Source organism: Phyllobates terribilis, unplaced genomic scaffold (assembly GCF_046119375.1).
Source record: "Phyllobates terribilis strain yellow unplaced genomic scaffold, ASM4611937v1 Scaffold_1__5_contigs__length_1240528914, whole genome shotgun sequence".
NCBI classification, from domain to species: Eukaryota; Metazoa; Chordata; class Amphibia; order Anura; family Dendrobatidae; genus Phyllobates; species Phyllobates terribilis.
Genome location: NW_027362761.1, coordinates 1,145,510,599 through 1,145,526,400, shown reverse-complemented (window position 1 = coordinate 1,145,526,400; position 15,802 = coordinate 1,145,510,599). Strand labels below are relative to the sequence as shown.

Here is a 15,802-nt window from a genome sequence, read left to right as displayed (position 1 = left end):
TTTCCTGTGGGCAGGAAGCTAATGGAGATATTTGTGTGATAGGACGTCATTGACAAAACAGTCTCTTGGGTCCAGGATGCAGATTTGTGATTATTTGGCATCTTTTTCCATTCAATGTCCTTGTGAGGGTTATTCTTTTCCCTTTGTTGGTCGGGTTTTCTGCTCCTCTCTATGTAATAGTGTAAGTTAGTTTAGGATACAAATAGTTTTTTATTGTATTTTGTGAAAGTGCTGCTTTCAATAGTTTACACCAGTGATCACCGGGCAGCTGGCAGAAAAGATAAAATGCACAATCCATTTACATTCATGTTATTTCACCATAAGGGACTTAATAAGTAGGAACACGTCCTTTTTTTTTTTTTTTTTTTTTTGTTTCAAAGATTTCATCTTGGCTCACAAGGTTTACCAGAGAAAAGGAAAGTTTCTACTTTAAGGGAGTTGTCAACTCTCAAATATATATATTTTTTTAAATGATTTTATTGGATGCTAAGTTTTTTTTTTATTTTTTTTTTTCAATTTAAGGGATTTTTAAACTTTTTTTTTTTTAATATTTTGGTTTAATAAATTTACTATTGATTTGAGGAACTATTTACACTGTTGCTTGCCCTCTTTAATGCCAGGATTCAGCATTGGGTTTTGGTCGCCTTCAACCATGTCCATGTGGCCGTCCACAATCGCCACCTCCCCCCCCCCCCCCCTTTTTTTTTTCTACTATATTTCTCCTCGTCACAGCCACCATGTTCTTGTCTTTCATTTGGTTTGTCTTTGGGTATGGTGAATTAGATGTGTCCCAGGTTATGATTGAGTTTTCCCTCAATGTAGTATGTCTAGAGTGTCTAAAAAGTGCACATGGGAATTTAAGCTATTTCGGTTTGATGTTTTAACTCTTTTGGGATCAATTATTTTAATATGGGGTATTCGGGACCTGATTGGTTTCTTCTTTCATGCTTAAAACTAAATTTCACACTTCAGTAAGGGCAAGTACAATCCTGAATCTTTAGATGTGCACGTAAGAGGTATTCCCATCTCCTCCTATCTCAATATGTAGTAGGTATAATAAAATTAGTAATTACCTCAAATTAGAAATGTAGTATAGTTCTTCTGATTTGCTATGTCACTTACCTGATGTACAGGGTATTGCAGTAGGTTAGGTATCCATGGTTATGACCACTAACAAGTAATTGTCACTATATGAGCGATACCTAAGCTACTGCAATGCCCTGTACATGGGTTACGACCACTCATATAGTGCTAATTAGTTGTTAGTGGTCATAACCATGGATGACCTGCACATGGGGTAAGCAACAAAGTGAATCAGAAGAACTATACTACATTTCTAATTGGAGGTATTTGCTAATCTTATTAGTTCCCCTACTACATATTGGGATGGGATCTTGGAGATGGGAATACCCCTAAGTCATTGGTGTATTTGGTTACTTTTGCTCAGAGATGCAAGGTCATATTATGTTGACTTGTAGGGCAAGGTTTCCCCAAATGTTTTCTACCTGAGCCTCAATGAACAAATCTCATCATTCAAAACCCAATTGTATACACCCTTACAGTGCTGATCCCCCCACCTCCCCCAGATGTGCCAAATTACAGTGCAACTCGACAGAAGCGCCAAACAAAAACCCCAGTACGATACCAGAGATTTCATGATGCTGGAGGCGGTAGGGAGAGCGTCAGGAGAAATGGCTTCTTAGGCTGGGTTCACACGAGCCATATTGTACGTATACGAACCACAATGACCCGAAATTGTAGCCTTGGAGACACATCAAAGACTATAAGTTCGGGTCACCACAGACTTATTGGTCATATACGGACCATGAAATATGCCGGGCTTTTAAGTGCCGTAATCGTGACCCCCCCACCAAAAACAAGTCCAAGACACCGGCAGATTGGATCTTCCTCGGCGTACCTCGCTGTCTTTGTGTGGTTCTCTTTTTCATTCTTGTGCTGGTTTTGTATCACTTTTGTACATTAATGTTTACACAATTGTTTGGGATATTGCCGTGTTTTCTAGAAGGGCGTCCCTGGAGCGCAGAGGTCTAATGATGTTCGGTGGAGCCGCGTCCTCCGGACGCACCGGCCTCGTTTTGTTCGGCAGCTGACATAAATCCAGTCTCTGTACACAAGACATTATTTCCATTTTTGTATGACATTAAATGTTTCTGTGAAACTGACTTCTGTCTGTGTGGTTGAACTTCTCTCATATGATTAGGATCTCCAAATCCACAGATATTCTTAAGTATTTATGGTTGTTGTGTTTTTTTTTTTATATATATCTTGGGCTATGTTCACGCTTTTTTTTTTTTTTTTTCACCCTTGGAAGCATTATTTGGCTGCCTTATAACTGGACACTGCCTTCTTTGCAACTGATTCCATCAGGATAGGCAATAAATTGTTGATCGGTGGAGGTCTGATCACTTGGACCCACATTGTACCGCTGAGCTTTTATTCCTGCAAGAATTGGGCAGCAGTGTGCATACTCGACAGTCATTCTTCATTCCTTAAGGGCCTGCAGAGCGCTGCTTTTTTTTTTTTTTAAAGAAAAAAAAAATAAAAGTCATTCCTATCAGCCACATAGTTGCGTTTTTACATGCTAACCACATTGTGATAAAATTGTTGAAGATCTGAACAAAACGTAGTTTTTAATTTTATTTCTCATCTTGGTTGCAAAGAGATTACATGCTAACCTTTACAAGCTAATTTCTGTTATAACCAAGGAGGTATTAGCAGAGATGGGGGTGGTTACTTTCCCCCCTGTTTAATGGTGCCCAATCATGAGCAGGAGACGTCATGCGGGAGAAAAAGAAAATGCCCCCAGAAAAGGTTTTTCTCAGTGATCTAGTAAGACAATGACACACAGCTCTGCTTTCCTCTCCAGTTCACTCATCTTACTGCCAGCAACTATTATGATTTCAAGTGCCAGGTGGAGAGCAGAACTGTGTCATTACGTATACCACTATGCATCCATCACAGGCATCGTGGAATACTGCTGTAACAGCTGGCACAAATCCAGAGTGATATACTGTATATGACGCGCTGCAGCTCTGATCTCACAGCACTGATAGTGTGAGGAAGGAGAGCAGAGCTGTGCGTTATTACAGCGCTCTGCATTATCTGTGAGTCCTAGATCCAGGAGGAGAGCAGAGCTGTGTTTCTGGGATAGATACAGCTTGCTGTATGTAATGACACACAGCACTGCTCTCCTCCCCCAATACTGTCAGTGCTGTGAGATGAGAGCTGCAGTGTGTTATACACACTATTCTGCATCTATTCTAAGTAGCAGGGCATTATTCTCCAGTGTCTGGAATAGATGCATAGCAGAATATTTAATGTTATTGCCGCACAACTGTCTTACCCCCTGCACCAGTAATAACAGTAAATGGCGGGAGTGAGATCTCAGTGTGACCTGGGTAGAAACATCAGTCTTACCGTATTATTATTTACAGTATATAGCACCATTGATTCCATGGTGCTGTACATGAGACAGGAATTTCTTACAAAATACAGATATCACTTACAGTAAACAAACTAACAATGATAGACTTGTACAGAGGGAAGAGGACCCTGCCCATGCGGGCTTACATTCTACATGATGGGGAAGGAGACAGTAGGTTGGGGGGTTGCAGCAGCTTTGGTGGTGGTGAGGTGGCAGCGGGGTCATTCCAGGTTGTAAGCTTTCTTGAAGAGATGGGTTTTCAGGTTCTGTCTGAAGGATCCAAATGTGGCGGATAATCGGACGTGTTGAGGCACAGAATTCTATAGGACGGGGGATATTCGGGAGAAATCTTGGAGGCGATTGGGTGAGGAGCCAATAAGTGTGGAGGAAAGAAGGAGAGATTAGTTCACAGATGTACGGAGGACAAAGGTTATGGATGGTTTTGTAGGTTAGTGTTTAGTAGTTTAAACGGGCTCAAACTCGTTAAAGGGTCAGTATTGACTTTTAGGATCGCTACTTCCAATAGGTGGCACTAGAGTTCTAGGCCTCTTCCTCTCTGAAGAGACAATTTTCATATTTCTCAGAGGAGCATTGTGGCTCAGTCTCCTCACCTTGACGTGCTTAGCATGTTGCTCTCCGCAAGAAGAAACGTTACTGTTTAGATACCGGTCTGACGCCTTTCACCCAGCCAAACCAGATCTCACACTTTGCACTGATGAGGGGCAGTACCCCGAAACAGTGTCTGCAAATTGAGTTTCTGGTCTTGGCTTTTATCCTAAGTCATGTTAAAGGGTCAATATTGACTTTTAGGATTGCTACTTCCTGTAGGTGGCGCTAGAGTTCTAGTTCTCTTCCTCTCTGAAGAGACAATTTGCATAGTTTGAACTGGATAGGCTGGGTAATTAGGAGTCAGTGAAAGGATTTGTAAAGGGGGGGAGCAGAGGAGGAGAGAGATGAACTAGTCCAGCAGCAGCGTTAAGGATGGACTGGACAGGTGCGAAAGTGTTAGCAGGGAGGCCACAGAGGAGGATGTTGCAGTAGTCGAGGCGGGAGATGATGAGGGCATGCACAAGCAGTTTAGTAGATTGAGGAAAGGACGGATTCTGGAAATATTTTTGAGCTGGAGGCAACAGGAGGTGGTGAGAGCTTGGATGTGCGGTTTGAAGGACAGGGCAGAGTCAAGGGGCTACACCAAGGCAGTGGATTTCTGGTACAAGGGAAAGCGTGATGTTTACTGTGATAGATCAGATGGGGAAGATGCGCGAGATGGAGGAAAGATGATGAGTTGAGATTTGTCCACATTGAGCTTGAGGAAGCGAGAGGAGAAGGTGGTTATGGCTGATGGACATGCTGGGATTCTGGACAGCAGAGAGGTGACGTCTGGGCCATAGAGGTAGATGTGAGTGTTATCAGTGTGCAGATGGTACTGGAAGCCATGGGACTTTGAGTTGCCCCAGGCCAAGGGTATAGCTGGAGAAGAGTAGGGGTCCTAGGACAGAGCCTTAAGCGACTCCAACAGAGAGAGGGCGGGATGAGGAGGTAGTGTGGGAGTGGGGACACAGTTGGAAAAGTATGAGGAGATCCAGGATAGGGCAAGGTCTTTGATGCCAAAGGAAGAGAGGATCTGTAGTCGGAGGCAGTGGTCAACTGTGTCAAAGGCAGAGGACAGGTCTAGAAGGAGGAGTATAGAGAATTGTCCAATAGCTTTGGCTGTAAGTAAGTAGTAGACCATATCATCCAGAGAAAGCCGGGTTTGACATTCTCTGGGAAAAAGCATTTTTTTTCCTCCCTTCTGCATGATGTCTCCAGCTTAGGATTGGGCAACATCATGCAGGAGAAAAAAGTAACAGCCCCCAGAGACAAATGTCTACTACCACCCCTCTTTGTTCTAGTGGAAATTGGTCTATAAACTTTACAACTGGATATCTGCAATGGAGATGAGGACTTAGAAAAAAAACCACCTTACATTTTATTCAGATCTTCATCTATCATTAAGAGGTTGCCAGCTTAGCATGTACAATCCCATCCTCTGCTGCAGCTGTAAGACGCTGAGTTTTTGACACAGAAAAATTAGAGCCAAAAACGCAGCAAACGCTCATCGTGGGAACGTAGTCAAAAAGTCATATAAAAGATGCAAACTATCAGAACGAGCTCAATGATGGATTGTCCGTATCCTCACTTCACAGTCAGCAATAAGTAGGGGGACAGAACTGAAATGGGGCAACATTTTCCAAAGGGGGTTGTTTTAAAGGGAATGTGCTACCTAATCCAAGAGCAAGCCGAAAGAAATGAACTGCAGTATAAGTTGGTATACATGCAATGTGTAGAAGCATGTTCACACTGAGCACTAAACAGAGAAAACCTAAGATAGAAACAAAATGAACATATACCCTGTAAGTAATAAACAATAGTGCATTTAAATAACAAAGGGGACTTAGTAAACCCTTTTTAATAGAAAAAAAAAAGTATAAAAGCCCTCCCACCAGTGCCAAGGTGTACCCAGTAGGACAGTCCTAACCTAATATTAAAACCTTACCATGTATCAAAAACCTACCTCAATGTGAATAAGGGCCGAGCAGGACCTGGGCCTGACTATGAACACCCAGCAATGGGAAGCAAATGTCCAGATTGGGTACAGCAGGGCGCTGGTGGGGTGGCTTTTACACTTTTTTTAATTTATCCAAACCAGTCTTACCTAAGTGCATATACGTAGCAGGGTACTATTGTTTTTACTTCCTTATAGGCAGGTATATGTTCATTTTGTTTCTAAAGACAAAACCTGAGAGCAGCATGATGTAGGGACAGAGACATTGTCTCCAGTAATGTGTCACTTCCTGGGCTGCTTGGTGTAGTTTTTATAAAAATCAGTGTTTTAAATCAGCAGGAGATTATCACTAGAGGACTAGTAAATCTGCTGCCAGGTAGTCCAGCCACGCCCCAATCACTGATTGGCAGCTTTGTGTACACTTTGCCTATAACTCCGCCCACACAATTAGTGATGTGGGTGGAGTTATACAGGGCTCAGCCTTCAGAGAACTGATAGATCTGATGCAGATAAAGGTTTTGGTTTTTTTTTTTCTTTAATCAAAACTGCAGCCCCCAGTAAGTGACATCGCTGGAATCAGGGTTTCAGATTGAGTAGCAAAAACTTGGCGACAGAAAGTAAAAACAAGCAACTATACAAATTACTTCCTATTAAAAATCCTGTTCTCAAGAATGGAAGGATTTTTAATGTCTGCACCACCACATTGAATAACATTGATCCGAGTGCAGTCCGTTTTGGTTTTTTTTATGTACAGCATTTGGACCAAAAATATTATCAAGTGAAACAACTCCCAATAATGGCCCTCCATGGCTCTCTTTACCCTTCATTGCCAGTGGATCCGATCTCCAGTAATTCTAATGCTGTAAGTTGAGCACGCTCAGATGCACCTAATGACCCTACACCATTTATCTGCATTTGCATTGCTCTGACAGCTGCATTGCAGTAAAGCTTAGCTCTGCTATGGAAGCAGAAGAGAACAGGATCATGCTCCGAAGGACCCAAATAAAATGTGAAGTTGCAAATAGTGATGAATATTTGTTAAATATTTAATCACAGTTACTACATTCAAAACAAATCAATGATCCCTTCATCCATAGAAATAAAAATTGCCCCTGCTCAGATCCATCTATCAGTAACCACAGAAGAGCAGAGGGCGGGGGCCTGCAGCACTGAGGAGAAGCAGAGCGCTGCGCCAAGTGTGGTTTTAGCAGTGTAAGACACATTGATTCCCTTTTAATATATGGTATAAGACAAACACAATCAGCAAGATTCATCCTCCAAACTATTTACATGTGCATGTAGCTCTTAAAAAGAAAACAAAAGGCCAGCAATACCTTTATATGGCCGATCCGTTCCTGAGAAATTAGTGTTATAATTGATATGCACATGAGGTTGAGGATCTTTCATATCAATTCAAAAGCTGAATTCTCCATAATAAAAGGCCCGGACTGGCCATGTAAAGGTATTGCTGGACTTGTCATTGAAAGAGCTACCATATGCATACGGTTGGGGTGTGAAATCCTGTTTAACCCCTTCATGACATATGGCTCACATGCCAAGGTCGCATCTTTCCCGGCAAATGATTTAATCAGCCATCATGTGCCTTTAGCAGCTACGGGTGGAGCAGAGACTATTAACTTGTTAAATCCTGCTGTCCGTCTCGGATAACGGCATTTAACACACATCGGCAGGCAGGGGCGTCATTCTACGCTCCCATCGGGGTGCCTGTGACGCAAGTTCCCCCTTTTAGAAATATTAAATAAATAAAAACCAAGTTCAAATCACCACTCTTTTAAAAAAATAAATAAAAATGCACCTATTTGGTAGCGCTGTGCTAGTTAAAGTACAATAAAGTAAATTAATCAGATCAGTAAACAGTGTAAGAAAAAAAAAATCAAAACGCCAGAATTACGTTATTTTGTCTGCCACAAAATCGCAATAAAATTCACGATTAAAACATTCTAATGAAACGTGTCGGTCTGTGTCTCACGGATTTCTAGTGGGGTCTGAATGATTTTAATAGTCTCCTGATGGATTAATAAAGATTAGATTTTTTTACAATATTATTTTTTGAAAATGCAATAAGGAGGACATCAAAACATCTTATCTGCCCCAAAAAATAAAAAATGTTACAAGTCTTGAAAAAAAAACTACAAAAGCAAAAAAAAAATGTTTCCTTCAAATTTCTAGATTTTTTTTTAAAATAAAAACACTACACTGTGTGCAAAATTATTAGGCAAATGCGTATTTTGATCACTTTGATACTTTTTATACATATTGTCCTACTCCAAGCTGCATAGGCTTGAGAGCCAACTACCAATTAAGTAAATCTGGTGATGTGCGTCTCTGTAATGAGGAGGGGTGTTGACTAATGACATCAACACCATATATAAGGTGTGCTTAATTATTAGGCAACTTCCTTTCCTTTGGCAAAATGGGTCAGAAGAGAGATTTGACGGGCTCTGAAAAGTCCAAAATTGTGAGATGTCTTGCAGAGGGATGCAGCAGTCTTGAAATTTCCAAACTTTTCAAGCATTTCATGGCAAATAGCCAACAGGGTCGCAAGAAGCATGTTGGCCAAAAAAGGCGCAAAATAACTGCCCATGAATTGAGGAAAATCAAGCGTGAAGCTGCCAAGATGCCATTCGCCACCAGTTTTGCCATATTTCAGAGCTGCAACGTTACTGGAGTATCAAAAAGCACAAGGTGTGCGATACTCAGGGACATGGCCAAGGTAAGGAAGGCTGAGAAACGACCACCTTTGAACAAGAAACATAAGATATTTCTTGGCCCATTCTTGACGTTTTATCTTAAGACTGATTTTTCAAAGGTTTTATGGACTGATGAAATGAGAGTGACTCTTGATGGGCCAGATGGATGGGCCAGAGGCTGGATCAGTAAAGGGCAGAGAGCTCCACTCCGACTCAGACGCCAGCAAGGTGGAGGTGGGGTACTGGTATGGGCTGGTATCATCAAAGATGAACTTGTGGGCCCTTTTAGGGTTGAGGATGGAGTGAAGCTCAACTCCCAGACCTACTGCCAGTTTCTGGAAGACAACTTCTTCAAGCAGTGGTACAGGAAGAAGTCAGTATCGTTCAAGAAAAACATGATTTTCATGCAGGACAATGCTCCATCACATGCATACAACTACTCCACAGCGTGGCTGGCCAGTAAAGGTCTAAAAGAAGAAAAAATAATGACATGGCCCCCTTGTTCACCTGATCTGAACCCCATAGAGAACCTGTGGTCCATCATAAAATGTGAGATCTACAGGGAGGGAAAACAGTACACCTCTCGGAACAGAGTCTGGGAGGCTGTGGTGGCTGCTGCATGCAATGTTGATCGAAAACAGATCAAGCAACTGACAGAATCTATGGATGGAAGGCTGCTGAGTGTCATCATAAAGAAAGGTGGCTATATTCATCACTAATTTTTTGGGTTTTTGTTTTTGCATGTCAGAAATGTTTATTTCTAAATTTTGTGCACTGATGTTGGTTTACCTGGTGAAAATAAACAAGTGAGATGGGATTATATTTGGTTTTTATTAAAGTTGCCTAATAATTCTGCACAGTAATAGTTACCCGCACAAACAGATATCCTCCTAAGATAGCCAAATCTAAAAAAAACCCACTCCAACTTCCAAAAATATTAAGCTTGGATATTTAGGAGTCTTTTGGGTTGATTGAGAACATAGTTGTTGATCAGTAATAAAAATAATCCTCTAAAATACAACTTTCCTAATAATTCTGCACACAGTGTATATGTTTATCGGTGTACTTGTACTGACATGGAGAATATTGCCAGGTCAGTTTTACCATATGGTGAACATGGTAAAAAAAAAAAAAAAAAAACAATTGTGGAGTTGCACTTTTTTGCAATTTCAACAGACTTGGAATTTTATTTTCCAGTACACTATATGGTAAAATCAATTGTGTCAATCAAAAGTACAAGTCGTTCCGCAAAAAACAAGCCCTAATACGGCCATATTGACGGAAAAACAAAAAAATTGCAAAGTCATGAAGGGATTTAAACATACTCATGTGCCTTTAAAAAAAGATGCCATTGTGGGAATAATCCTTTTAAGAAGACCCAGCACATTGCCAAAAAAGTGTCCAGTTTTTATTCTTATTTTATTCTCCCTTAAATATTCTGATTTGATCTTTTTTGGAATCTCTGGTACCAATATGGCAGATTCCAAAAAATCCTTTTTATTTAGTGTTAAATTGGATGGTCTTTACAAGGGGGCGTGCCTCACAGGATCCCCCAGGGGCGTGCCTCACGGGATCCCCCAGGGGCGTGCCTCACAGCTGCTCTGCATCACTACACTGAGCCACGCCCCCTTGTAAAGATCATAAAAGTAAGCACTAAATTAAAAGGCTGGAACCATATGGGGGATTTTTAGAAGATAAACTGAATACTCAGGAGAGGCGTGAGAATAAAATACGAGCAAAAACAGGTGACTTTTGACCTGGTGACAGGTTTCCTTTAAGTAAAAAAAAAAATCCCCTGAATGTGCCTATTGCCTTTAACTTCCTTTGTGCTTGGATCTGATCACTATAAAGATTAGGATATTTCTCAGTACAAAATTTGCACCTTAAATGATGTAGATATTGGACTTTAGAGAAGAGGACGGCAGAGAAAGCATCTTGTTTATAGCACTAATAAATGATATATTGTGAAAAATATTTATTCAGGGTAATATATCCCAGAAACGCGAGCTGCAAGAGAACAGACAGGCTGTAACTGCAGCGTACAGACCAGACATCATCAGAATAATAATTATATGCAACATTCAGTCCGACAGCATCATCTGCTGTCCGATAGGAACACAATATTGGAATGAAAGTCTAAGTAAAAGCCGCTGCTGGCAGAGCCCAGTTCTGGCCTCCGGTATATGATGATAGTCATCAGCTTTTCTCCTGCGACATTAATCATTTCCAGCCTAATTTGAAGGGGCGTTAATATTCCTAAAATTGGTGGAATGAACTAATAAAATACTCTTCTTAGCGTCGATACAACATGGATATTAAAAACGGACTTATGTTCCTTTCACGACTCCTACCAGGGCCGGCCTCAATGTACGTTCATGCAGCTTGTAGCCCACTTTAGTGACTAAGGCTACTGTGCCCGGCTCCTTGCCCTCCACCGGGCTGTGAAATAAGGCTTCGTGCTCGTACGGATCAAACTTGGCGCCCACTGGGTTGATCTGGACTATTCCGTGCTTCTTAAAAACTTTTTGCATCTGGACTTCGGTCATCAGCAGCCCCTCGTAGAGGTTCTTCAGATGAGGGTTCTCATCCTTGATTTCTTCCTTGGGGACGCTCTGAGTCGCTTTCTCCAAGATGTCCGCCACTTCCAGTAAATCCTTGCAGAATCCTTGTATTCCTTCAGATATAAGGACATAAAAATATAAAATCGGTCTCCATTACATCTATAGCCTGTGCCATAAATGTCTGTTAAGTCAGCCGGCTGTGTGAGCGACAAGCGATGCTGGCTACTCACCGTACAATTTTGCATCTTCCATCATTTTTTGGCTCCTTTGCCTCAGGTTCTCTGTATCTGCTAAGGCCCGCTTGTATTTATCCTGGAGGCACAAAGACAAGCAGTTTATTAGATACCCATAGGTTGCTGAAAGATGATCAAAAAGGACCATGGCTGCCGGACCAGAGCTCTGAACTTTCTCCTACCTGCATCCCTGGAGCCTCATCTGATTAGCAGGAGCGCCCATAATGTGGCAGAGGGCATAAGAATCAGAAGAGGTGGCGGGGATTTTTGCAGGGAGTTGGAGGTTTGCATGGCTCTAGTTTGGTGGCCACGGACCACTGATGTGGCAGCCAGACCAGTGTTCTGCAGATGGGTTTTTTTCTTACCGTAACCTCTTTCACTTGATCTTCCAGCTTCGCCTTCTCTGCGCTCAGCTGTTCTGTGCTCTCCTCTCCTTGCTTTTTACCCTTTTCCTCCTCGCTCTCCGGTACCGGGTTATGTGGCTGCTGAGCCGCTGTGCACATCAGCTGTGGACACGTCCTAATGTACAAAAAGCAAGAAACTAGGTTATTGCCCGACCCTATCATTATAGTGTTAAAGTCTATTTTTGCTAAAAATGCATTTAACTTGAAATTATTTTGCAGCATTAGAATAGACAATTCTGTTACCATTATGTTAAAAGGGTGATCGGGCCTTAAGGTACAAGTGTGCAGTCACTATGTGACTGCAGACTTGTGAATCCTCAAACCGCATGCACTGCGCGCTGGGAGCATTCTCTGGTGCCAGGTGTTTGACCGCAAGTATGTAATTTGCATACATGGGGACACATGCCGACTAGAAGTGTGCAGCCTCGCTCAGTACACATCTAGTGGGAATGTGGCCAGAAGTATGCAAATCAGCACTGGCACTGAAAAATCCTCACATTGTGCGCTGTGAGGATTCACAAGTCTGCAGAGTGACTGCACAATTGTACCCTAAAGCCGGACAACCCCTTTAAGTCTAGGCAATCATCTAGGAGACGCATACTTTAGCTGCACATATTGCTGCCTTGTTCTGTTAGTTTGCTACAGTGTATGGGTGCAGATTGCGGGCATCAAGCCAGAGTATGAGCAGTTGTGATCACAGAGCACTGCTTAGGTCTTTTAAGTCTACAATGGTCCCAATTATTGGACAACAGAGTTCCTGAAAATGGTGAGGAAATAAGATACATGGTAAATTCTGCGCACATTCTCAGATTGCCTTATATTCAAAACCCCAGACAGAAGGAAGGATGAGACGTGTGTGTGTGCGCGTTTTAGAAATATTTACTGGCCATAAAGCAAGCACTGATGCAATCATGGAGAATTAGTCTCCCCGGCCAAAACTGAGGGATGATGCAACCCTGTACAAGCACAGCCTATTACCAGACACTGGCAGCATCCAAGGACGAGGGGTCACATAATGAACGGAGGCGGCTACGCAGCTCAGTGAGCCGTCATGTGTGCGAATACCATACACCGCCCATCACACCGAACGTCAGGTAATGCAGAAGCTGCGGCCACTGATGTAGGCTAGACTTTGCCAATAGCAGGTAGTAGCCCAGTGCTGGGGGATGCAGGGCTCTCTGCCCAGGTTGCAATTTTGGACATGTACAGCAGATGTACCACTGCAAGTTTGGAACTCCAGAGCAGACTACCTACAGCACAGGTGCCGGCTGTGTTACACAGCTAGCACCAGAGTCTAGCTTCCATTACAGTTTAATGCCTTAGATGCAGCTGTCAGTCATGACAGCAACATACAAGCGGAAACAGTTAAACGTGCCCCTTCTTCTGCCCCCTATGGGCATCTCTGCAATATGACTGTAGTGTCAATGCGCATTGTAATTGCAGCTGGGCGCCTACTGAAGACCACCATGTCTGTACCCTTATATCGCTGGACGTCACAGGGGATCTTACAGTATTACAGTGTCTTGTATAACATTATGATTGCTGTTTAATGTCTTCTATGGGAACCAATAGAAATGGTAAAATAAAGATTTATAAGAAGTTCCCATCACCCTTTTCCTGGAATGTAAATAAACTCTATAAAGTAATGAATAATATCAGATTTGGTATCGCCGTGTACGTAGCAGTCATAAGTAATAAAATATCAGATTTATGGCATATGAAGAACGCCAAAACGATGGAGATCGAAGAGGAAGAATCATGGTTTTATGATCACTTCCAAAAAAAAGTTGAAAACCATATAAATGAAAAGTTGTTTTTTTTCTGACATTTTACTAATGCTTAGAACTATGATTTTTTTATATTTTTGACAAATAAATGTGTGTACATTATATAAAAGTCAGGTGCCTGCACACAGCTCTACTGCACTGCATAGGACTGGTGCCTGGAGAACTACAAGTCCCAGCATGCCTCCATTCCCGCTACAAGCACTATGGAGAAAAGCACGTTACCACGACGACTACAGCGGGCAATGTGTCTTCCTTCTTACCGCAGCGGCGCCCTGTGTGCCCGCAGCACGATGCTCAGGTTGTGCCCCAGTATCCGCAGGCCCCTGGACGCCATGTCTGACCCCTCTCAGCACTCACACGCTCACTGCACGCAGAGGACAAGCCGTATCACAACCGAACAAATTACTACTCCGACCAATCAGACGGCGGGACTATAGGGTTGCGCATGCGCAGAAGAGACAAGGTCATACTGCCAACCTAGTCAAGGTAGGTTGTAGAGGAGTTGAAATGTCAACTATGAAGTCGAGAGTGAGGATGCGCAGTGATTGGCTGGAGACGACAGTGGGCGGGGCTGAGATGACATCTCGTGTAATTCCCTGCACTATAAAAGCCGTGTCTGCAGATCTCCGTCCTCAGTCATTAGTTGCAATGTCTGCGCGTCTTTTTCTCCCCCTTCACTATTTTCTCATCGCTGTATTCCAGAATTTCTCTTTCTCACCATTTTTTCCCCATGCCCGGCATTACATGCAGTGTAGCTGCTGCACACACAGAGATCAGCATGCTACCGGCATCATGGCTAAAGTTGACAGTAGCTTTAGCTTTTATGGGGTTGTCCATCTCAGGGAAATTTTTTATTTTTTTTTTGCATGAAATAAATGCATGTATTTTTTTGCTAAAATCATTTTTCTACTTGGTTGTACCTTGTATTGTCGGCTGCAGAATGGATTAACTGAGAAGCTATCAGTGAGCGCATTCTGGGGAGTTTCTAAAGGCTGATATTGAGGGGTACCGCCAACAGTCTAACGTTTATGGGGACGAGGGCTGACAGATCATCGGGAGAAATGTCGATCGCTCATGTCAGATTTCGGACTGCTAATCATATTGTTCTCGCAGAGATGAGTTAGCGGCCGACGTGTCAGTCAGCGGCTTTCTGATAGCACAGTAGCACTCCTGCGTACTGGAGAGTCGGCTGAGATGGCTTTTGCGGAACGATCGGCCAAAGCATCATTTGCCCGACAGCCATCTATGTGTGTGGTTGGCCTAACTACTCTATCTGTCTTTTCCTGAGCTCCACTCAGCAGATTTATGACCACAGACCACATCACAGCTGAATGTGCAGGAAACAAAAGCAAAAGGTGCGATTTAAAAAAAAAAAAAAATCAATTGCTAAAATGAGTTTTAGCCGCAAATACCTTCATGTCTCCAGAGGTAATCAACCCCTTTAAGGTAATTCTGATATAGTTTCTCGTGACACATAATATTTTACATTAATAATAAATTTAGGTTGATCTGTGTCCAGTTTAATCTGAAATTTACAAAAAATTATTAAAAATTCGAAAATTGATAATTTTTAAAGGGGTTGTCTAATATAGAAGAAAAACATTTTTAGGCATGGAGACACTTAATATAATAGGTAGTAGACATACTCCTCTTTTAGTCCCCCCTGCAGATCTAGGGCAGTCCGCTCCGAAGGTCTCTGCCGGCTCTGGAAGCGATGCCTGTTCTGTTCGGAAGTTAGAGGGCTGCTGCAGTCTATGATCGGCTGCAGCGTTCAGGTGACTAGAAGAACATTTAGTCACATGTATCTCTTCTAATCACCCGAGCACTGGAGCCGATCACAGGGTTCAGCAGCCCTCTAACTTCTCAACAGAGCAGACATCTCTCCAGAAGCAGGTGAACCTCCGGAGTTGCCTGCACTAGATCCGCTGGTGAGCTGGGAGGGGAGTATCCCTCCATTTTTATTTTCAGCACGTCCATGCCTCATGTATGTATATACAGTACAGACCAAAAGTTTGGACATACCTTCTCATTTAAAGATTTTTCTGTATTTTCATGACTATGAAAATTGTACATTCACACTGAAGGCATCAAAACTATGAATTAACACATGTGGAAT

The 15,802-nt window shown here is 42.4% G+C and overlaps 1 protein-coding gene across 1 annotated transcript; it reads right to left on the bottom strand.

The window, feature by feature from the left end:
• Positions 1-10,661: 10,661 nt before the first annotated feature.
• Positions 10,662-14,116, bottom strand: GRPEL1 (GrpE like 1, mitochondrial). Its single transcript, XM_073647953.1, has 4 exons — positions 13,947-14,116; positions 11,861-12,014; positions 11,493-11,574; positions 10,662-11,375 (listed from the first exon to the last, which is right to left on the bottom strand). Exons 1-4 carry the CDS (start codon positions 14,018-14,020, stop codon positions 11,029-11,031), a joined length of 657 nt encoding a protein of 218 aa, XP_073504054.1. The 5' UTR covers positions 14,021-14,116; the 3' UTR covers positions 10,662-11,028.
• Between the last annotated feature and the right edge of the window lie 1,686 nt (positions 14,117-15,802).

Bases quoted from the DNA above. Each gene is read 5' to 3' on its own strand.
- GRPEL1 (XM_073647953.1), bottom strand. From the start codon at position 14,020: ATGGCGTCCAGGGGCCTGCGGATACTGGGGCACAACCTGAGCATCGTG. The intron at 12,015-13,946 runs GTAAGAAGGAAG...TTTGTACATTAG, and splicing joins GCACACAGGGCGCCGCTGCG to GACGTGTCCACAGCTGATGT. The intron at 11,575-11,860 runs GTAAGAAAAAAA...TTGTGCCTCCAG, and splicing joins ATCAAGTGAAAGAGGTTACG to GATAAATACAAGCGGGCCTT.